Source organism: Chaetodon trifascialis, chromosome 1 (assembly GCF_039877785.1).
Source record: "Chaetodon trifascialis isolate fChaTrf1 chromosome 1, fChaTrf1.hap1, whole genome shotgun sequence".
NCBI classification, from domain to species: Eukaryota; Metazoa; Chordata; class Actinopteri; order Chaetodontiformes; family Chaetodontidae; genus Chaetodon; species Chaetodon trifascialis.
In genome coordinates this window covers 7,532,911-7,557,019 of record NC_092056.1, presented here as the reverse complement: position 1 = coordinate 7,557,019, position 24,109 = coordinate 7,532,911, and the positions used below count along the sequence as shown (strand labels likewise).

General features: G+C 43.0%; 1 protein-coding gene across 1 annotated transcript; it reads left to right on the top strand.

Annotated features, from left to right (window-relative positions):
• The first annotated feature begins 1,503 nt into the window (after positions 1-1,503).
• On the top strand, positions 1,504-22,233 carry LOC139336226 (mothers against decapentaplegic homolog 6-like). The gene is made up of 4 exons (XM_070970237.1): positions 1,504-2,905; positions 4,632-4,685; positions 5,137-5,214; positions 21,316-22,233. Exons 1-4 carry the CDS (start codon positions 2,164-2,166, stop codon positions 21,954-21,956), a joined length of 1,515 nt encoding a protein of 504 aa, XP_070826338.1. The 5' UTR covers positions 1,504-2,163; the 3' UTR covers positions 21,957-22,233.
• Positions 22,234-24,109: the final 1,876 nt, after the last annotated feature.

Genomic DNA, 24,109 nt, shown 5'->3' with positions numbered 1-24,109 from the left:
AGCTTTCTATTTTCACTGTTAAGCCCTTTATTTCCTCATCTGCGGCTGAAACTTGAAAGTCTGGACTAAACAAGAGTCTCAGCCTCTGCACATAAGCTACTTTACATCTTAAAGAATGAGGCGGCTGTGTAATACTACCTGTATTGTACTGCATTAACCATACCTTGGCTGTATAATAACAATATGGAGCCAATAGAGTCAATGACAGTAATGATACACCTCAGAATAATGATCCTGCATGCCTCAAAACAGTTGATAAAGCTTTAGTTGTTTTATGATGATGATAATGATAATGATTATTGTTGTTGTTGTTGTTGCTGTTGTTGTTGTTGTTGTTGTTGAGTTTTTAGGAGGTCTCATTCTGTGGTTTTTGTGCTGCACATGCACATCTACAGGCCGTGGAGGCGTTTATTATTTCTTATGTACTTATCATCTGTCTATTCAGCTGTGATCAATGTGATTTTCACTGTGATCACCACCCTGCAGGACGCTTCCAGTTTGAGCAGAGCGGAGCAGGATGTTGCGTCTTTAAGAGTTAAGAAACTTGAAACCTGTTTGCGCAACAATCAGTGCGGCTCCCAGCCGCCAAAGTGTCTAGACTGGCACATGATGGCGGGAATCAACCAATGGCTCCAGAGCTTTCCTCTGGGGCCCCAAGAGAGAGAGAGAGAGAGAGAGAGAGAGAGAGAGAGAGAGAGAGAGAGAGAGAGAGAGTCAAAGCGGACAGAATTACACAGGCTCATTCATTTTGCTTTCAAAATAAAAGCATGTTTAAGTTTTGGAAAAATGAAACGTTTACTTTTTTCAGTAGTCTCTATGACAACTGTGAGACTAAACAGATCCTTTTTTTTTTTTTTTTTTTTTTTTTTTAGATAATGTAGATAATGGACGTTTTCTGAAAAAACAATAACCTCCTGAACTTTAAATTGTGGCACTAAATATATCCAGCGATACACTTAGCGATACCCAAAAATTAATTCAAACTAATTTTTTATCTTATCCAGTTAATCTAGTACAGCAGCTCAATTAAGCAGTGAAAAGTTTCAAGTTAAAAGTGAAATATGAGTTGATGTTTACTTGGGTTTAAATGAAGTTATTCTTTAAGGAAAAACAATTCTCCCTAAACAATTTTCTATAGTGTTTCCAGGAAAGGTCTCAGGAAATCAAAAATAAAATAAAGCTTTACCAGAAACAATATTATTTCAAGAAAATAGACTGACAATTATTGTTATTTCAATATATCGATATATGGTTTTGGATAAAAAAAAAAGAAAAAACTTTTTCGTGTACCTCTATCTCAAAAGTACGCCTTTATTTTCATTTTTGACACTTTTTTTCCCTCAACACAATGTATTCACCGCTGAGGTTTTTATTTTGAAAACCAGGGTCGAACAAGCATGGTTTTACTCTGTCTCTCTTGACTAATGTGTGTGTGCAGGAGCGTGTGTGCGTGTGCCTGTGAGTGTTTCTCTGTGTGTGCGCGTCCGAAAAGGACTTGCAGGGGAGTGGAGAGTGGAGTAATTCCAGCTCTCTTTAAAACAACTTCTCAGCACGGAATCCGTCCCGGAGTTTGGCACCGGAGTCCCCGACCATCTCTGCTTTCTCCCGGGACTCTGCAGCGGGATTACTGCTTCCACCACAGCGACAGAAATCATTGGGATTTCAGAGTTGCGAGGATTTATTTCGGGGTGAAGTGAGGATTTTATGGATCAGGGTTTCGCGGAGCTTCAGGAGAAACTCCGGGCAAACATTTGGATGTTTCTGATGCTCTTTTTGTTCATATAAACTGTAACTGCTCCTTGAGGGGTCTAACTATGGTTGGTGGATTGTGTGCGGGATCTCCAGAGTGTTGGGGAGTTCAAGGCTTTGTGAGAGGGCTGGCAAAAGTTGTGGCTTAATTGAGTTGGCGACAGCAGGTCACTGAGCAGTGACTGTGTGTAGCCTTCTCCTTCTACAGACGTTTGGTGATGTTTAACGCAACGCATGACTGAAGATTTCTTTCTAATGCTGCGGGAGAGCCAGAGAACGGTGACCACCGGCTGCGCATGCTGTGCGCACCGAGCACAAACCCCTGGTCTTGCGCGACGAGTGTAAATCGATGTGGCATCTCCCGGGACCCGGACGGGACCGACAGGACACATCCAAAACTGTCTAGGTTGTCGTATGTTCAAGTCGAAACGCTCAGGTCTTGTACGGCGACTCTGGAGAAGCCGTCTGGTCACCGAGAGCGACGGGCGTGATGGAAGCAGACGAGGTGAGGGGGGACGGAACGGTCCGTGTTGCGGACACTCAGGAAAGCTCCACAGACATGAGCAGCGGTCGGTGACACAGACTGACCCGGCTCCGGGACTCACGGGGGAGGCTGGAGACCTGGCAGAGAGCGCGGAGAGGGAGGAAGAGGAGCAGCCTGACGATGACCGGGGTGCCATGTGCGTCCGGGAGCACAGGGGCTCTCGGCGGGGACAGGAGGGCGACAGTAGGACGGTGAAGTGTTGTTTGTTTGGGGAATGGGATCTCAGACCTCGGAGCCCTTATTGGGCCCCGAGAAAGGACGGAGGGGGCCCCTGTCAGTGCGCATCGAAGCATGCGGGGCTGGAGGAGGAACTCGCGAGCATCGCTCACGCTTTTTTGAAAAGACTCAAGGAGAGATCTCTGGACGCCTTGGTGAAGGCTGTAGAGACCAAAGGTGGGATATCCAGCGAGTGCGTCTTGGTGCCGAGCACGGAGCTGCGGCTCGGTGCTCATCACATCTCTCCACAGTATCTGCTGTGTAAGATGTACCGCTGGAGCGACCTGCCGCTCTCAGCTCGGCTCAGAACGCTGAGCCACTGCCAGAGCTTCGGCGCGGTGGACAGCGCAAAGGTGTGCTGCAACCCCTATCACTACAGCCGCTTATGTGGGCCAGGTAAGAGCGTCAACACTGATTTGGTGGGAGGGTGGAGGTAGTAAATATTACCATGTCAATCTGTCGTGCTCCTAACTTCCACCGCACTAGGCGTCAGTGAAACGAAACCATCCCACCTCTTCATCGGGGCCCCTGGGACCCCCCCCCCCCCCCCCCCCCCAAACCCATTGTGGTCCAGAGTCAGGTGGGGGGCCTTGCACAGACTAAAACCTATCTCATAAAAGTGAAGAGCGTCATGAATTTAATTAGACGTAATGCACCAGGAAAATTGATGGCTGAGAGAGAAAAAAAATGAAATTAATGGGGATTTCCTATAAATCCCTGTTGTTGCCTGCAGGCCTGCAGCCTCAGAAGAGTGTTGCTGTTGTTGAGTTACTTGTCTAACAGCGTCACGAATTGTCCTTTTCGTCAGTTACTACTAATGAAGTCCTCTGAACATTTGCTGGCGTGGATTAAAGTTTAAAGCTCAAAACACAACACTCAAACGAGAAGAAATGTCACAGACTTTTGACCTGCTCCACAGTTTTATAACATTTTCACAACTCGGCTTTTACTTTGGTCAACCATTACTTTGATTTCCTCTCCACATTCCAAACACATTACACACTCAGGCCTATTTAAATTTGCGCAAAACTTTGCTGCTTCCCACATCATCCAATTGAGGGTCGCTCTCAAGTTGCACTTAGGCTCTTTTTTCTCTGACAAGGAGGTCCTCCTCTTGTTATTTAGGTGAAGGAGTGCCGATAATATACAGTTTGCATAGTGCTGGCGCCAGACTGACTCGCTGGGTATCTGACTGACTGAGGACTCCGGCAATTACTGGCTCTGCTCTTAAAGGGGCCGCAGCCACAAACTCTTGTCCACTTCTGACTGCAGGGACTATCCCTGCAGCAGCAGCAGCAGCAGCAGCAGCAGGAGCTGTTGCTCAGTTTACAGAGCTGCTTTCACACAGAAGTCATCCGCAGTGTCCGTGTGAGTGAAAATGTCCTATCTATGGAGATGTAAGACAGGCGGAGGATAAAACATCTTGAGAATCATTTAAAAGATACGAGGTCTGGGATGAAATGCTCAGATCTGAGATGTGATTTATACATGGATGCATAGATGCATTTACAGTTATGCAGTCATGTGCACATAGTGACCAAAGATGGTCTGTTGGTGTTTGGTAAACCTAAATTCTGAATATTTTAGCTCATGAAATACAACAAGAGAGTATAATCTGAAGCAGAATATAGCCAAGAGTCAGTTTGTGCACAGTTACATGCACACAGTCTCTACAAGTGCCATTTCATATAGAAACAGGTGAGTTTTTAATGGCCTGAGGAGGAAAGATTGGTTTACTGGAGGTGACACTGAAGATGAAGTCCATTTAACATTTTATTGTTCAATATATGATCATTTAAGGGCTATGGTTCGTCTTGGTGGATGATTATAAGGAACTGTGTCTGGGGAAGGATGTGATGGGGTGCAGTGTTTTGTGTGTTTGGTTATATTCTTGTTTGGTGTCTTATAAGTCCATGAAATGAAAAATGAGATGTTAACCAACTAACTCTGCAAACAATAAGCTTTTCACATAGCTGGTTGCACCACTGCAAAATACCTTAAGTTTTTGATTATCTCACACATCAGCTAATACTACGTGAGGCGTAATGAGCGAGGAGTTTCTTTTCTCATTTTAAGACCACACAGGCTTTAACTAAATCTTCACTTCTGTTTGTATTTCCAGAATCACCTCCTCCCCCATACTCTCTGTCCCGTTCAGATGAACACAAGCCACTGGGTGAGTTTGGAAAAACGTATACCGCATCACAGCCCGGTAAATGGCACCGAGGGCGTTGTCACCGTCATATTTTTAGACCGCAAACACAGATTATCTTTGAAACGCTGGTTGTGTTGAAAGCGACGCACAGTTAGTTGGGCTTAACCTGTTCTCATCTTCCCTTTTGATGAGCATGACATCTGGAGTTTATAATAGGGAGCCTCTGTTTGTGCAAACAGGCAGTCTGCTCTGTAGTTTCAGGGACTGTTTTAGGGCTGAAATAGCTGAGCTTTTTTCCTACCAACAGCCCAGAACCTCAACACATTTATCAGAAAAGTAAGCAGGTGTAGCCAGGAATATTTGGCATTTTTACTTGATGAATTACGATTAATCAATTGCCAAACTTGTGGTTGAATGATAATCTGGATCTCACTCTTCTTCTGTATGTCTGTGCTTCTTCTGCATTTACCAGACTCAAGTCTGTCTTACACTGAAACTGTGCCTCCCCCCTTCTCCAGTCCGCCTCACATTACGCCAAGAGACTACACAGGTGAGTAACGTGCATCTCTGTTGCAGAAGTATGTGAACATTGCAACCAGGCAGAGATTTATTTCCGCAGCGTATCATGTTGAAAGAGGAACTTTTACCGCAAATCAGTTTGGAAGCACAAAAGGAAAAGTTTTTGAGTCGGATGAGCGTGTGTGCACGTACATACTCGTGCAAGCAAACGTACATATCACGCAACCTCCACCCTCCAATGTTAACATAAAAGGGTAAATGACATTTACTGGTGTTATTATGTGGTGCTTTCCTTCCTATTTTCAAAGGCTGTTAAGAGAACCAAAAACTCCACTGCATAAAGCTTCTATTGTCAGAGAGGCATGGAGGGCTTGGTGGGGGTCTGGGGTCTCTCACTATCTAGATGCCACAGCAGTGTAGCCTTTCTGTCTCTCTCTCCCTGCGCTTTCTCCACAGCAAAATATTTCACTGGGATGAAGCTGCAATAAGATCCCCGTGCATGCTCCCAATCCCCTTTGCCTCTCAACCACCCATCCCCCTCTTTCCCTCTTTCTTCCCTCAAATCCCTCCATTCCTCTCGGCAATTGAGCAGTGGAAAGAGGCTGGCATTTTGGGGGCGGGGGAGCTGAGTGGCTCTGATGAGGCGGAGGTGTAGAGTTTTGTGTGTATATGTGGAGGGGGGGTGCAGGCTGAGGGCTGCGTTTGGACAGGAAACAGCCCCCTCTAGATGATGAAACTGGAGCTTTATTTGTTTACGTGCTGGGGTCGGCTGGAGAGGTCCTTGCAGCGTTAGAAGAAACCCACAAACCCACTCGATCAAGCCTCCCCGGGCTCACTTGTGGACAGTGTTGAAAGGTGAATGGGCACCTCTGAAGTCTGTGTAGTGTAGTCACGGCATCATGGACCTGTGTGAGGAGCCAGCGGTGCCCCAGAGAGACTTTCTGGGGATTGTTTGTCTGTTGTATCCAGAAATTAACTTAAGCCTTTTTTTTAGTTAAACTTGATGATTAAAGTTGGAGTCATTTATTGAGTTGTTATGCATGTTTTCCATGCTTAGGGGCAGGGCTGTAGCCAGTGTTGTAGAAATACTGAGGTCATAAATCCTCCCTATGCACACCTCATCACTGTCTTTTGACCCAGAAAAAAACAAAAAAAATAAATAAGATACTTTGAATACTTGGACTGGAACAACATGGGAACGTACATGTTGTTTCAAAGGCTTCCCCATAGTGTCAGGAATAAAATTCTGGCACATAAATGCTGAAACCTCTGTTTATTTTTGATTCTGTCAGCCAAAAGCAGTCAATTTTAATCCATTGAGTCTAAAAGTCAGCTTATAAAATACCCACCATTTGTAAGTTTTTAATCGTAGAACGTGAACTCCTCCCAGGGTATGAAAACCCACAAACTCAAAGAAAATAAAAACACACACAATATGACCTCAGTCTCATAGCAGCTACACAGGCCTATTCACAGCGTTTTTGTGTCAAGCGGAGGCTTGAAATAAATAACCCATATGTATTTTTAATGCAATAATCACATTATTTCTTTCCTTGCTTTTGAGTTCGAACAATTCTGTCTAACTTTCAAGTTGCTTTGCACTGACAAAGCAGCGACAAAAGTTTTATTATTGGATGCTGTCAGAGGCTGTTCAGTCAAGGTCAAAAGTGAATCAAGAGTCAAGTTTTAGGATGTGATTTTGAGCCATGTCCAAGCTACCAGGCTACCACCTATCGTCTGCCTGGTGAAATGAGTGGAAATAGATCAGTTTTCTTACGAGATGTGGTGTGTGGAGTCTGTGCGTGTGTGTGTGGTCTCTGATCCCCTGCCCCCCACACCAGAACGCTGGAGCGGAGAACTGGAGCTCAGGCCAAGAGCATGAGTAGGAAAGAGACTTGGCAAAACAGAGGTAGCCAAGAAATCTGCATGTAGCTTTTGTCATTAACTTTTACAGGTTATAAGGCTCCTCCTTTGAGCTCCAGCTGCTATAATAACAGGAAATAAGCAGAACATGAAGCTTGTATCAAAGAATTGTCTGCAGGTAAAAAAACCCCCTTGATGTTGGTTAGATCTTTCAAGAGCCTAAATGAATCTTTTTGTGCAGGTGATCCTTTGGCATATCATCTAAAGCATGTGGTGTTTTCTTTAGAACAAATACACGCATTGAACATGTGCTCTGGTACTTCAGCATCTTTTTTATTCCTTTTAAACCAGCCCTAGCTTTGAGGAAAAAAAGGCTGCAGCAGGGTGTGGTCCATACATACCTTTGTCCCGGCCTCTTTTATCATTCGATCAGTTAAAGCTTTAAAGTGCAGCAAACGGCCATGCTTTGAAAAAAAGGAAATGTCGTTTAGTAGTCTTATATCTGCTTGGACTGTCCCTCTGTGACTCCAACAAAACGTGCCATTCAGCTTCTTATTGTCAGTGTGTGTGTGTGCGTGTGTGTTTGTGTGACACAGGGAGACAGAAAGGGAGGAATTTCTGTCTGACTCAGTGATAAGATCGTCTCAGAGTACTCACATAGGGGTTCTATCAAGACAAAAACACACACATGCACACACACGCACTCTCACCAATCACGCGATTTGTAGGACGGGAGGCAAAGTTTTGCTTTTTTACATTCATAATTGAGGTACAACTAAAAGTTATGTCTGTTGTATCTTATGTTTGACAAAGCTTGTGATGCTTTTTCTCTAAATACGCATTATTTGGGACTGTATGCAGTATTTTCTAGTCTCTGCATAATAATCTCATCCTGTGATGATACACAGACTCAAACTCTGCATTAAATTTGTTGGTTGCTGTTTGTTAGAAAATGTGGCTGTATTGACGTTAGTTGTTTGGTCATGAAATTTGGGACTGATATTCATGAGCCTAATGAATCTGGTGACTTTTCTTTTAGTGAAACAAACAGATCAAAATATAGACCGAAAATTAGGTTCTGCTTCAGCTGTAGCTTACTTCCCAAAAACAGCTGACATAAAATGCTAACATAGCATTGTTCAAGACATCTTAATAGCTGAAGCAGCTCTTTTTTTATCATCATAAGAAGCATTAAACTGCCCCTAGCAATTGGTGACAACTTAAAAACAAAACAAAATAAGCTCCCTTTCAAGCAGAAATCAGCTAACATGAACATAATGTCAGTTTGAATGAAAAATGCTAAAATTATCATGTTATCATGCTACAATCAAACATCCTAAATGCTATTATGCTAACTGTGCTCATCACTATATTAGTATAGGCTTATGCTAACATTAGCATACTTATATGCTAATTGATATGTGCTAAATTTCAGTCAATGTAAACAACCACAAGCTGTTGGGTCAACATTAGGCATGTTAGTGCTTTAGCATTCGCCTAGTCGAATATATACATACATAAATTCCCCATATCTCACTCTCATCGTCCCATTCAACTGCTCATATTTACAGTCTGTATCCAATAAAGTTGATCCTGACTAAGGATACAGTCGATTCGGATATGACTTAACTGTGACACACGCAAGTCATAAAATGTCCATTGTATGTAGAATAAACACTTTTGATTTGCGCAACACGATGGACTTTAAATGTTGCGCAATGAGCATCACAGTCTCTTGGCCTTGCTAGCTTGGCTGTAGACTTTTAGTCTTGGTTTTAGCAGCATTTCACATTTTGATTGTAATGTTTTTAACAGCACTGGCGAGCACACTTAGCATCGTTTTCATTTTAAGGGATTGAGAGACAATGCCAAAGCGTGATTGATGTCCTTGTCAGCTTTTACCATATGACCTCATTGTACTTGTCAAACATTTGTCCACCTTGTTGTCATTAGGCCCTGGCTTTTGGACATGTGGAAACAAGTAAAGCAATGGTACTTAGTGGACATTAGTATAGCCTGGATGCACTGAAGTAAGACAAGAAGACTGCTCCCTCTCTGCCCCCAGTAATCATATTTTGGTGGCTTGTTTGCTTAAGCAGAGCAAGGTATCAGCCAAACATCCTGTCTCAAAACCCTGTCTGCACTCGCTGCAGCATTAACCCCATGAATTGGCCCTTTGACTGATGGGGCACAGCCCAGGAATGTTGGGAAATTGGGAAGGTGAGGGGGAGAAGGGTCTCGCAGTGAAAGAGGTGGGAGGGGGATAAAGGGGTCTGACTCTGGAGAGTGACATCTGATACATGTTTGAACATATCGCCGTTAATACTTAAGAAACACGGAGCTGAGCCGACATTCTTGGAAGTTTGGAGGACAGTTTTAAGACTTTGACTGCGCCGTGCTGTTTTAGTGAGTTTAGCTCGGAAAGTGTGAAGCTTTGCAGGCAGAGCGCGTTGGCACAGTTGGATGAGGTTTTGTGAATTATCTGCTGAGGCTTTGAGACTCACAAAAGCATGGCTATTAAATGAGACACCCTAGTAGAATTCATTTCAATCGTGTGTCAAAGAGATGTGAAAACAATGCAAAGACAGAAAGCAAACAGGCACATTAAACTGTGTTCAGTGAGAATCCATCCGTCTCAGTCTGGACGGGTCCTCTCAGTGACCTGAACCTCCAGCCTGTTTGCTGGCACGCGTACAACACTTGCTCTTATGCCTGACTGAGACACATTAGACTATGGAATTCAACATCAAGTGCTGGCCCATTAACCATTTGCCATTTCCTCAAATATTTTCCATCACGGCTCTTTTTCACTACAAGCGGGGTATGCAGCTAAGGACGCGGCGCGCAGCTCACCCACAGCTCTTTTTATGTCTTTTTTTTTTTCTTTAGCTGGTTTTTGAATGCTTTGACATTTTAGGCCGAATGCCAGAATGTTAACACTGTTTTTACAACCCTGTTTCTGAGAAATTATGATTATATATAAATAATTTGCAAAAGCAAACACATTTTGAAGGAAATGTAATGTGTTTTTTATCAACATAGTGAGGAAATGTTACAAAAATGCTGCTACTGAATGTTCGCTGACAATATATTTCATTTGTTTTCCCCAAAGTGATATCTGCTCATACTGATTACAGCATTATTAAACTTTTTATGACTACTTTTAGGCAATGCCAACACTCGGTTTGGGTTTAAGGAAAAATTGTGATCTTGGTTCAATACAGAAAAAGTCTGCAGCGATTTAGATCAAGAAACGTGATGATTCACCTTAACCAAAGTACTTTTGTTGCCTAAATCTACCCACCGACCAGGCTCTCTGGGGTGTAAGCCTGATCTTTGATTGTCCATCATCCTCCCAGTCCCCCTCCAGGCAACTCCGTCGGCTATTATCTGAAAAATCATGGTAACAGTAAAGTAAAACTCCGGATTTTCCTAGATGACAGACAAATGCTTAATGTTATGACCAGAAAATATTGATTGACAAATGTTAGAAAATACAATAAGAAATGAGGAATGATTGAGAACAAATGGGAAGGAGGCGAAATGAAAGGTGTATTCATGCTCTTGAGATGCTTTTCGGGTGGTGTAGTCATGCTTTTGAACAAAAAACACTGAATTAAGGCTGACACCACCAATATTCTGCTGTTTTCCAGCTTGAACTGTGTTGATATTTCAATTTACTCTTCTTAATTGCTTACTGTGACGTCCGAGTTAGCCTTGAATCACCCCCAACTTCAGAGCCTGTCATATCTCTCCAGTCTTCCTCGCCTGTGTTTAATCATCACATGCATAGGAAAGCTGTAAACTCTGAAGTGGTTTCATTGTCTGGAGACACAGAAAGCGGCTTTCTAGTTGAATGGAGCTTGAAGATGCCCCCAAACAGTCAGTTCACACTAATCTAAAATGTTTGAGCTCCAAGTACTTGAGGGTATCTGAGGCGCCCATTATTTTAATTTATTTAGCTTTTTTTTTATTTTTACATTTTATCTTTAGTGAATCTTTATCTTGTGAGTCTCAAACTGAGTATTTTGTTTGCTTCCTGGTATCCCTCTGTTAAGATAAGGACGTTGGTAGTTTAATTTTGGGTTTTGTATTGAGCACTGACTTCCTCCTTACTGGAAGTCTAAGAGCATTTCCTCATTATTATATCTAGTTATCATTATGGTCTGTTTTTTAAGTCTGTTCACATTGATATGGGTAAAACCATAACATAAACATAATGTAAAATGTAAGATATTAAACAGTAATTGGCTGATGATTGGCTTAATTTTAGTTTTATTTATAAGTCTGGCCTCCACAGCGTCACAAATGTAGCTGAGAACTTCATGTATTTGTGTTCACACTCTATTCGATGTACAGACGGACACATACTCGTTTAGAAAAGCATATTTCAGACATTTATATTTTGTTGTGAGTGACGCTGAAGTGACAGCCTTTGACCTCTCCAATTTCATGGATTGGGGAAGCGATCCTGACTATCAAGTATGTCGTGCCGAATAACTTTTTGTCCTTCGTCTCAGTGTTAATTTGACTTCTGCGTTTGTAGCCTCTCCTGTTTGTTGTACACACGTTTTCACTCTCTCTCAGTGTCTCTCTTTCTCTGTAGCCCTCATTCTCGCCCTCTCTCTTTCAGTCCATGTTGTCAGGCCATCACAATTTAAAATAAGGTTTAAATTACAGGACTGGCTGTGGCTTTCCGTTGTTCCCTCAGAGTTTTTGCCAACCCGCAATTTGGCTTTTAATGGAATCCTGCCATGCTGCTGAACCTAAAGATTCTTTGCAGATGTCGACAGGCTCTGACTCTATGAAATGTTGGAAACTGTCGCTTGTGCTGTGAGCTGTGGATGCAGTGCTGAGTTAAGACTGAAGTATGTTTGAGGGAAGCGACATTTTCAGGAACTTTTAAGGCGACATAGCTGTCTGCTGTTAGCGAGAACAACTGTGTGTGTGTGTTTGTCCTAAGCATTCAGCCCTGTTATTGGAAACCAACAGCAACAGCTAACAGGCAAACACATACAGTATTCAAGCCTCGCTATCAGATGTGAATAAGAAGTGAACGGCCATATATACACACATGCACAGACACTCTTCTCTCACACATGGAGCTTTCAGCATCCATTGATCATTACTCAGTTCTTTTGTGAGAACTGCCCACTCTTGTGCATGCATCATGGATTGCAGTCATACTATTGTCTTTGAATTTATTATCTTAAAGACAAGCTAAATGTCACTTCTTTTATGCCAGATTTGCCTCACAAACTGGGAATCTAAAGCATAAATGCTTAAATAATTGCTTCATATTTTGATCCTGATCCTGGTTCATGCTGTAAATCATGTTAGAAGTTGTCTGCATTTAATTTAAACGATGATCATATGATCATTTACTGGTTGTGGTGGCTAAATATTTTGGATTAACATCAATGAAGCAGTCTCAGTTAAAGTTTTTTTTTTTTTTTCATTTGGAGCAATGCATGCCCATTCTGAAATATGAATACATAGCTTCATGGGTAAAGCTGCACTAATCAATATTTCTTATTAACAACTGATAAAATGGCTATGTGTCATGTGAAAGGGGTTGCTAGCAGCGATGAACCCACAGATCATCAGACCCTGCAGTTCCCCTCAGCTCTACAGCATCTTTCAGCTCATTGTTCAGGTTGGTTTTCTTGGTTCACCCTCAACAATCTCACAGTGATGTTTCCAGCTGGGTCACTTAGCTGTTTCCTACACAAAGCTCAGATGAACCTGACTGCTACATGTCCCTCATAGCAACTCCGTAAAGTGATAGTATGTTAGGCTGTGTTGCTTCACTCAGCAGATTTAAAGTATTATGAAGGAAATGTTGATTGCTCAATGTAATGGCTGCAGTATAATGACACCATCGGCATTTAGACTGATTCCCTATAAGCCTCACTTTCACTATGCAGTTTGTCTGCCGTTGGGTCAGGAAAATGAAGGCTGCCTGCCGGTCCAGTCAGTCTGGCACCGTTTCTATCCGCTTTCATGTCTCCATTATAGATTAAATGAATGAATGAACTCAGGCTTTTTCTCTTAATGTTTTCTTCTACTCCTCCACTTCTACCCTGACGCCAACTCCTGCTGTAGTTGCGCAAAGCAATGCTCAAACTATGTTATTACTCCATATAAAATCATGACAATTTCACCTTACGTCTTTAACAAACATGCTTCTTTCCTTTCTCTTATTTCCAAACTGGTGTTGATTGTCATGGAAACCTGGAAACAAAGACAGTGTATTCTGTGTGGTTTGTGCTTGGTGCACTCAGAGCATACCTCTCAGCCCCCCTGTTTTTACTGGGATTCTCCCACACTTTGCCCTTTTTTTCCTGCTCTCCTCCTGTTTAAATATTCCCCCATCAATCTCCCATATTTTTAACTTTCAAAAAAATTGATAGGAGGCTTAATCTCCTATTTGATGTGTTTACTGCATTCCCCTCCAGGACAGCAGGTGGCAGTGTGTAGAACATTAGCTGTAACATCTATTGAAGAGGGGTCCTTCAAGCATACAAAAAGAAGAGGAAGAATGAATGGGAGAGGGATGGATCACCTGCCCAAAAGGCTAAAAGTTTGTGTCTCACTAAATGAAAGGAGACTTACCCCAACTTCAGACGAGAATCATTGATCAAAGTCAGGCTTTTCATAAGTATTTTATTTTTATTTTTTTAGTATATCATATGAATGGAAAAGCAACAAATCTACAAAGCATAATCGTGGCCAAGAGGTGCAGAGACATGCTCCACCAGTGACTGCATTTATACTATCTCTGCCATCGATTTTCATCTTCCTCTTCTGGTAATTGTCTCTCTTGCCAGCAGCCTCTTTCAAAATCACGCATAATATGTAAGTTCTGAGTATATATCCTTCAAGTGAGACATATTTAAACTAAGTGCCCATGACCTTTTGTGTTTTCGTTCATATAATGCAGGGATGTTCACTTTCATCCTGACACCTAACTGTCGTCACTTATTTAATACAGGAAGGTGGTGATTTTAGGATTGATTGTGTGCCCCCTTGTCTAAATGTAAGGAGTATGTGGGACGGCCCAGGGCATATTTTCAGATCCCAGCATTGACAGGTACGACTGAGGAAAACTGAAAGCGATCGGCTCGTCTTTGCGACAGCTGCACTAACAATAAAACCAGGAACCACTCGGAAACACTAGGGGGCATTGAAAAATTATGTTTCTACTCCAAATGCGTGAAATTAAATGTGCTCACACAAAATGCATTTGTTTTCATACACATTTTCTAAGGATCATTATACTAGATTACTGCAAGTCTCAGTTCTTGCGTCATGTCCTCACCATGTTAGTTGTGTATTGTATTTTCAGCCCACGTCAGAGCTGCTACACTGAGAGACTTTCACATTCAGATAATTCCCCCAAATTAAGTTTTCGATGGAATTTCATAATTCTCTTTTCATAGTGGAACAAATGGATCCATTCCACCAATAAATGTGTGTAATTATGTTGTGAGGAGTGAAGGCAATATAGTCGGACCACGTGAGGCTCAATGAGAGACTTGTCAACTTGACCTCTGTGACTGGCTGAGCGGGGGGAGGAAGTGTCGAGGAAGAGGGCCTGTCCAGGAATGTGTTGGGAGGGGAGGCTTGTCAACTGCAGACCTCTGCTTCTCTGCGTCTGCCTTTGTCTCTCTGTTCAGGTTCAAATCATCTTTCTTTATGCCGTTTGTGCAAAACTTTCGTTGAGCCTGATTTAAGTGTCTGTCGCAGTGTTGTGATACAATTCATGTGTCTGTGCTGCCTCTGTAGGTACAGACATGGCTTCCTCCTATCTGCACCTCCTGAAAAATGTAACCACATGTATAGGGGCTATGCACACTCCACATGACCTATGACTGAACTGTTGTGTTTGTTGATAGTGAAGACAACATACAGCAAGCAGAAGAAAGGACTAATGTTCCCCTTATCAGACATAGTCAACAGATGAGCTCATCCTCATCGAGCAACAACGTTTCCTGTGCAAACTTTGACTTTGATGTGATTGTTTCTCCCACTCTGTCACAAGTGAAATATGAACGTGAATGTGATTACATCAGGTATAGAGGGAATATAGAAGCAATCGATCAAGCAATCTACTTTAACACTGCAGCACAAGAGTGAATACCTGCTGTGTGCAGCACAATAAATCACTTCACGCTGTAGCTGCTGTGACACCTTAATGTACTGTAGAAGTGTAATTTAGGCGTTGGTCCTTCCTCCTGTTTAGCTGGTTAAGTTGTACTAAAAAAAGTCGAAATGTTGCGCTGAAACTAAACTTGCTTCAACTTGAAGTGCAAGTCTGAAACAGCATGATTTAAGGTTCAAGACCCCACACATTAACACACAGTCAGTTGTGTTTACTCAGCTTTAGATCATTCTTTTTGTCCACCTTTAGAAAACAAAGAAGAAAAGCTGACAAAGCCGTCAAATGGGAATAATAACAAGAGCAGTCCTTGCGGTGCATTGTCATTCTTCACAATTGCTCTCTCACAGCTTATTTACCATAAATCTTCAATTGCAATAACAGAGCTACTACATGTCACCTCAATATACTGTAGAGGCTTTTGTTATTCTAGCATTTGCCTGTGGAAAATGTTGAAATCTTGGTACATCTTGGTAAATTCACAGCCTCAAATTTGTTGGTTGTTGTGCAAAGAAAAGACAGCAGAGTGCATCAATGAGAGCTGCTATCAATGCTTCTGAACTTGAATCTGAACAACAGCTGAACACCAGTAATATAAATGTACCTTTGTGCATGTTCTGCAGGAGGAGTGGTTGGATGCAAACTGATATGTCGCTATACAGAAACTATATTTAGTACATTTTCCTTATTCTTTGTTTACTGAAACTGAACAAGAACAAGAATAAAAGGTCTACAGTGTCCCCAGAGGAGCGCTGATTTCTCACTTTACTCCTTATGAGATATGTTAAGCAGATGGTTTAAGATCATTCTAGTGCATACTTACTCATTTATGAACTTGACAATGTAAAGTCAGAACATATCCACATTTGAAAATGTTTTTATTGACCTCTTATGGTGTTTTTGCCTGTATTTGATAGGCAAACAGTACAGTGAGATAAAAAAAAAAAGGGGGCGATTAGTGACACCCTCTATCAATCGTATGTACATAATCAATATGTTATATCACCTGAAACCACCTTTTATTTCCAGTGTAACAGCTTTCAATGAACTAAGAAGAAGAAGTGTAAACATCAAAAACACCTAAATTTTGATTTCCAGTGTTTCTATGCACACAGCGGCAACACAAACTTGCCGTCTTGGCGGATGAAGTATGACATGACAGCAGACTTGTCCGGGATGCGATGATGTATGCAAAACCTGAGACATTCCTTGGCTTAAGTTTTCTGGCACTTTGAAGTAGCAGCAGAAACACAGGAAACTGGTTACTTTCTCTCTTCCTCTTGGAGGAGCTTTCTAAACTGCCTGCAAACACATCTTCCTAGGAATTTTACTGGGACACACAGTAACTTTCCTGTGGCTCCGTTGCCCTCCAGGTTCAAGGAATGTGGTCGGCTGTTTGTACGAAATGATGGATTGGCGTTGGAGAATTGTATTTCATGTGTTATTATACGAGAGACAGAGAAAGATGTCTTGTTGTCACACTGCAGCAGGCTACATCACAAGATCCACTTTACAATGGAAAAAGAACAGGGATGAGTGTGTGCGTATGTGTGTGCAAGAATGTGTGTGTGTGTGTGTGTGTGTGTGTTTGTGAGTGAGAGCCCCGTTGTGTTCGACTGTAAAGCCCATGTCTGGCGATAACACAGCCCTCTGATGGCAGAGATAGTCGAGACGCCAGCTTAAATGTGGCTTGCTGGATTGAAGTTACCCTGTAATGATAGTTGTCTCAAACAAAACAGAACCTACCAATTGTAGCCAGGGAGGGGTGCCCCCCCCCCCTTTTTTTTATTTTATTTCTTCTTTTTAGAGCTTTGGGGGGAAATTTTGAGGAAGCTGAATCAAAACAAAGCATCTTAGAGGGGACCGACAGTGGTCAGTGGCTGAATTCTGTCCTCCCATCTCGTCCCTCTGCCCCCCCTTACACTCCTCCCCCCTCTCCCCAACCCACCCACTTCTTTCAGCACAGTGGAAGAGTCTAATAACTGGAGGGGAATCTAATCCTTGGCACTGGATGAAAGACGAGGGTCTCCCTCCCTCCCTGTCTTTCTCACAGTCTCTTTCTCTCTCTTCATTTTTTCCGTGGGTGCTGGTTATGCTTGGCAGGTTCTCTCCCTCTCTCCCTCTCATTTTCCCGCTCCCTCCTTCACCCAGTCTCTCGTTTTTTACTCATCTACTCCCCCCCAACTTTCTTCTTCTCCTCTGTGCAGGTTAAGGTTAGCAGGAGGAAGCTTCAACTGCTCCAACTGGAGGGAGAGAGGAAAAGGAGGGAATTTAGAGGAATTTTGGGAAATATGCTTTGTTGCTGAGAATGAGATGACAAGATCAATCCCACTCAGCAGCCGGTTAGCTTAGCATCAAGACTGGGTAAGCAGCTAGTCTGGTAAAAAGGTAAAAATCCACCTCTAAGAACCACAAATTAACCTCAAATTAAACCTTGGTCGTTAAATTTGTGCAAAAACCCCAAAATGTCAAGTTGAGATTGTATTGGTTAGTTTGGTTTCATGACTTCCTGGAGTCACATTGAGGTTGTCATGTGACCAGCAGAGACTCCAGGATGTCACCGCTCCTGGTCAGTAAATAATCTGGAAAATAACCCCCATAACACCACAAACTGTTCTTTCTACACTCTTGTTGCATTTGCACAGAGCCACGCTGGCTGTTACCCCCTGTTTCCAGTCTTGATGCTAAGCTAAGCTAAGCTAACATGCACTGGCTTCATATTTTCTGTCCAGACGTGTGTGGTATCAATCTCCTCATCTAACTCTCAAGAAGAAAGTGTTTGAGGATATTTCCCAAAATGTCAAACTATTCCTTTAATATCTATTCAGTTATGACTGGAGGTAAAAAAAAAAAAAAAAAAGATAGATAGATAGATAGATAGAAAGAAGAGGAAAGAGAGAGGAAGTATGAGTGCTGCTGTCATTGTTTGAAGTCCAGGTTCGACTGTCTGTGGGGAGCTAGCAGGAAACTGACTGTCTGACTCCTGAACTTTGATTGCTACTGCTTCTTATCAGTCCAAATACAAAAGTAGAGCATAAGTTGGTGATTATTGAGATGTAATTACAGTTCGACCTTTATTTTATACTCCACCTTTCTTCCCACCTTTGTTCAGGCCTTGGATAAAAACAGCTGTGAAGTGTAGCGGTGTTTTGATGAGATTGGCACTAAGAGACAGCGATTTTGAAATGAAATAACAAAGGCTACTTATCTAATTGGTAAACAGAGCCATTAAATGGTGGTTGGCTTAAATGCTTGCAGGACGCAGTAATTGCTGCCAGCCCTCACGTACAGATGCAGGCATGCACATTCGCACATAGTCGCACACTAACTGCTCGAACATAAACATGCTGATAACCTCCAGTTTGAACCCGTCTGTAAAAATTCCATTGAAGAAGTCCCCCCCCCCCACTCCTTCTTCCTTCCCACTCCCTGCTCTCCTCGTCATCCTCGCACGAGCTCGTCATACCTTCAGCTGGATGATAGCCAGGCTGAGCGTGATGACACCGAGGACTGTGCCAGAAACATTAAACATGACATGCTGTACTACTCATACTGTCAAACACTGCTGGAAAACCTGATGGAGTGTTTCTAACTTCACAACAGTCCATCTTCAGAAGACTGTGGCGCTAATGCATAATGTGAAAGAACACTCCCACTCACATTTGTCAGTTTTCAAGCCTTTTGATTACTTTTTAGACTTTCTGGACTCTTTATGCCTCAATGCAATGCCCCTGACGAGGTAAATGAACAGTTACACATAATAGAAAACAAAGAATTAAAAATAAAGTCAGCATGCTTATCACCCAGTAATTGAAATGAAACTCTGCACAAATGCAGCACAATAAATTCAAATATTATAAGTACATAAACAAATATACAGTGATTTCAATGAATAGTTTGAATAGTATGAAACTTTATTTGTATGGTGCATTTCAGCAACTTTACAAGAGGCATTAAGACAAGATACAACACGACACTATAAACAGCTTATTACCGTCCACTACTACTACAAATTACTGCCCAGCTATAGTGCAAGACATGAATGAACAGCCTTAAATTTAATTTAATTTTGAAGCCCTAATCAAAGAGTTGGAGCAGATCTGGAGGTTTCCACTTTCTTCTCGACATGTGGTGCTGAAAAACTGAATCGCATCATATTCTGCAGTTTAGCTCTTTGTTTGCAGGATCCCTGCTCTGAATACTGAATGCACTGGAAACTTAAAAGCCAGGATCTCATATTATATCCTCTGCAGTGTCATTCATTATATGATAGAGATTAAAGTGTACTGTCCCTAAAAAAAACCCTAAAAAGTCCCAGTTTGTTTTATGCCTCGGGAATTAATTTGATCGTGAGCTCATAAAGTCTCCCTGTGTTTCCCCAGACATGTTTGTGTTGCCTTATTACAGGGAAGAGCATGGCTTGTAAAAGTGTGTGCGTGCGTGTGTGTGTGTGTGTGTGTGTGTGTGTGTGTGTGTGTGTGTGTGTGTGTGTGTGTGAGAGAGATAGAGTGAGAGAAAGAGAGAGATCCTGCTAGCTGAGCAGCCTGCTCTCTTATTGGAGAGCTGTAAAAACTCCAGACCGCAGGAGTTGCCAGCCTGGAATTCACTAATGACACACGTGGGCCTCAGATGAGAAGTGCAATTTTGTGTGTGTTAGTGTGTGCGTTAGTGTGTGTGTGTTATAGACATACTGTTTGGATCAGAAGGCCGAATTTGTGTGTGTACATGTGCTTGTGTGAGGCCCTATCTCATCATCTAGTGTGTGTGTGTGCTTGTATTTGCGTACAAACACCCACACACAACCCCCTCTCCTCCTCCTCCTCCTCCTCTTCCTCCTCCTCCCAGCTCTGCGTACTTCCACCACCTCCTCTACCACATCCCCCCCGAAATGAAAATGGCTGCTGTGCAAATATAACACACCTAGCCTAATCTCGGTCCTGGTTTCACCCAAAAGTGGCTTGTTAATGGGAGAAGGGCCACAGCCGTCCCGGCCCCTGGTGGATGAAGAGGGGGTGCTCTCTGGGATATGAAAGGAATGGGGCCACAGGCACATGGGTCTTTAAATCTTCTGTGTCAATAGAGTCTCTGGAGCAAAATAATGGCATCACTCTGTGTGGGAGTTAATGTGAGCTGATAGCATGAGGGCCGGGGGGTCAAGGGTTCACGGGCTTGCGCTAGGTTGACAGAGAGCTGAATACTTTCCACCCCCCCCCCCTCACTGCCCTCTGTGCTGCTCTCCACCTCCTCTTTAACTCTGGACCTGAGGGAGTGTTATGGTGGGAGATGATGAGGGATGTCAGTGCAGGAAGTGGGCTGTTCCGTGTTGGCAGTTTTACCCACCTTTTCAAAGTGAGTGAGGAAAAGCATGAGTGGAGAAACATCGTGGATGCAGATGCTTCCATGCAGAGTAACGGGTCACAGTATGGAAATGTTGTGAAGCTCATACTGTAGGGAAATCCTCAGGCAGCACAAGCGCATCCAGACAATCTTTGCATGTGCTAAAGGTAGCAGTAGTCTGCATAAAAAAACCACTGTCATCTCCAATTCCATTCCCAGTTTTTTAAGTACCACAGAAAACGCACTGTCTTCCAAACCTTTGCGATGTCGAGTATTGCTCTACTTCAAGCATCATGCGCACCACGTCAATGTGCAGAGAATTGCAAAGCTTGATTGGCCTGCTCCTAGTTACAGATACTAAGCTATGATTGGACAGTTGCTGTTCGGAGGAGGATTTAGGAGCAATGTTAGACAAAGAAACAGTTTCTGTTTCGCAAAGTAATGAGAACAAAATCAGAAGTAGCTCGTTAACGATGCTTTCTCCTCATAGTGACATACAGCTCTTCACTGCATGATAGTACATAAGCTGTCAGTAATGAGTCTGGTCCTGGTACTACTTGTATTCAGATTGCAGCCAAGTTATTGTCCATCTTTCTCCCCAAGTGAAAACAGAATGAGCATTCAAACGTGTGGCTCATGCTTTCGTAAAGACTTCCTCTGTCATTCCTCCTTCCTCTTAACAAAACATCACTCTCCCCTCCAAGATGAATTACTGTCATCAAAAAATAGCCCTATGCAAACACTAATTCTTCAACCTCTTTTCTTCCTCAGACACTGGTACCTCCCTCGGCTCCTCGACTTCCGGCGGACATCGCTCTCACTGGTGCAGCGTTGCCTACTGGGAGCAGCGCACGCGCGTGGGTCGCCTTTATCCAGCCTACGAGCCCTCGCTCAACATCTTCTATGACCTACCTCAGGGCACGGGCCTCTGCCTCGGACAGCTCCACGCCAATGCCTACTACAGCCGCCGGGACGACCCAGGCGGCCACGGCACATCTGGTCTTCACGGACATCACAGCCATGGAGGTGGAGGGAATGGCAGCGGCAGCAGTGTGCAACAGATTCGCAGTAAAATCGGCTACGGCATCGTGCTGAGCCGGGAGCCGGACGGCGTGTGGGTGTACAATCGCAGCCAGCACCCAGTGTTCATCCACTCACCCACTCTGGACCCACCCAGTGCTCGAGGGCTGAGTGTGAAGAGGGTGATGCCGGGCTTCTCCCTCAAGGTGTTTGACTATGAGCGCTCCAGCTGGATGGCGGAGCACGGCGTGAAGCCTGAGTGCCAGGAAGGGCCCTGGGACCCCCACAGTGTTCGCATCAGTTTTGCTAAAGGATGGGGCCCCTGCTACTCCAGACAGTTCATCACCTCCTGTCCGTGCTGGCTGGAGGTGCTACTCAACAACCACAGATAGCACACAAACATTCACAGACTCTCATGAGGTTTCCTGACCCAGTATCCGTATTGTAATCTACCTAGATTTAATATAAAATTTATATATTATATAAAATATATTATACATGTAAATACTTGAGTCATTTTTACAATGCAATTATTTATGTATAGTGTAATGTGTATATGGACAAACTAAAAAGGAACAAGAATATGCACTTTTGATTCTATATATGCATTACAGTTTCTCAATGTCATTTTGCAAATGTAAACTGTACAATTAAGGCAAACCTGGTTTATGTTCTCATGATTTAGCAATTCCATCAAAAGGTATGCCATACACACATTGTCAATAAAGTATTTGTATTAAATGAAGCTTCTGTGGTGGTCTCAAGTGCATCTGCCTGAGCTGTGGATTAGTCTGCACCGTTGACATGCAAAGGTTATGACACGAGATCCTCGATACTCATACCGTCTGTTAATGAGATGCTCATCAACATATTTGCAAGACAGACGCTTTGCTGCCTGTTTGCTCCCTCAGCAGACGGACATATTCCTCTGTTCATACCGTTGTGTGGGAGATATCACCATCATTCAAACATCCTTTTACCTCCAGTTCTATAAAGTATGTTTGTCAGCCCAGTGTCACTCCTGTCACAAAGCAAATGACCGAATGTAAACACGGTGTGGGAAATATAATTAAGGACAACACAGACTGAGATCAAGTCAAACAAAACTTAGCTCCAGGTGACGTGACATCACAGCTCTTTGCTGAAACCCACGACAACCATTCATTTAAAAGCTCTGAAACGCTCTTAAGAGGACCTTTGAGCTGAGATTAATTTCATTATGTTGTTCCCAAAGGTCAAGAATGAGCCTTCATGTGCACATGATTTGCATTTTGTGTCTGCATCCGTATACATGTACAAATATGCAAAAAAAGTTTCACAATGAATGCGCACTTTTTAAAAATGAGTTCAAACTGTATGAATCAAGATCAAACTTCTGCTATCTTCTTGGCATTGAAAGGGACCAGTGGCAATGGAAAGCAGCGCAAGGCGTCACAGTGCCAGTGGTAAGAAAATAAAGTGCATAACTGAGAGATTACACAACAAACCACAGCAGGGCACTCAGGCCCAAACCGACTCTGCTCGGAGAAAGTTCTGTGTTTATAGCATAATGGCATCCTGTTTGAGTCTTTCAACAACACAATTATTTATGGAAACTCATATTTGGGCAAGAGGTTGAAGAGCGAGAACAGTGAGATGAAAAAAGCAATGTAAGCAGTTAAAAAAGCTGCCGCCGACGTGTGCTTAAGAGGCTGAAGCAGCAGCGCCTCGCTCAGCTCCGGCAGTCAGGCATTTTTGTTTTGACCCTGAACCTCAGCAGGCTGCTTGCTGAAACCTGTAATTAACTTTAGCTGTAAAAGTAAAGAGGGGTTGATTACAAAGTCGCAGCACTCCTGAGGAAAAATGAAGCATTACAGCATTCAGAAACCTCTCCAGTGTGACAGTATGTTAGCCTGAAGGTTAAAAGACGTGTATTGAAAGGACTGTGTCTCAGTTTCTGAGCTCTTGTTTGTATGTAAAGACATAAAAAAAAAAACTTTTTAAGAAAAGCTCTGGGCATTCCCATACACCCCCCCAAAAAATTCCAATGTATATTTCAGTCAAGTCTCCTCTCTGCTTTTCCAGGCAAAGTGTGGGATTTGTGGTCAGGATACAATGGAAGGATTCAGAGGAGGGATTGGGGTGGGAGAGTTGCTGCTGGCAGGACTAGTCCAGAAACGTACCATGTTTCTCTTCCGTCTCTTTTTTGGTTTTCTCATCTGAAAACACCCCTTGCCCAGTCTCCTGTCTTAATTGTTTTCCTTTGTCAGGATTCAGAGTCATGGAGACGATGAAATGGATCCCAGGCAGCGAGCGGTGGAGGAGGGTTTCTGGCCCTCGTCTTCAGGACTGCGGTGTGTGCTGACCTCACCGTGAACTGAAGGAAAATGGGCTAATTCTGCCGCTGGCTCTTGAGCTCCACCCCTTCACCGTATAATTATCCCTGTCCAGATTATGATGTTATAATTATGTTAATGAATACATCAGTGATGGGTAATTAATGGAAGACATTTTCTGTTTTGGCTGAAAACAAGATGAGCCATCGCTTGAAGAACCACACCAGCAT

What these genes read in the sequence shown, in the direction of transcription:
- LOC139336226 (XM_070970237.1), top strand. Translation starts at nt 2,164, where the DNA reads ATGTTCAAGTCGAAACGCTCAGGTCTTGTACGGCGACTCTGGAGAAGC. An exon ending in CAGCCGCTTATGTGGGCCAG is followed by an intron (nt 2,906 to 4,631) that starts GTAAGAGCGTCA and finishes TTGTATTTCCAG; the next exon opens with AATCACCTCCTCCCCCATAC. An exon ending in TACGCCAAGAGACTACACAG is followed by an intron (nt 5,215 to 21,315) that starts GTGAGTAACGTG and finishes TTTCTTCCTCAG; the next exon opens with ACACTGGTACCTCCCTCGGC.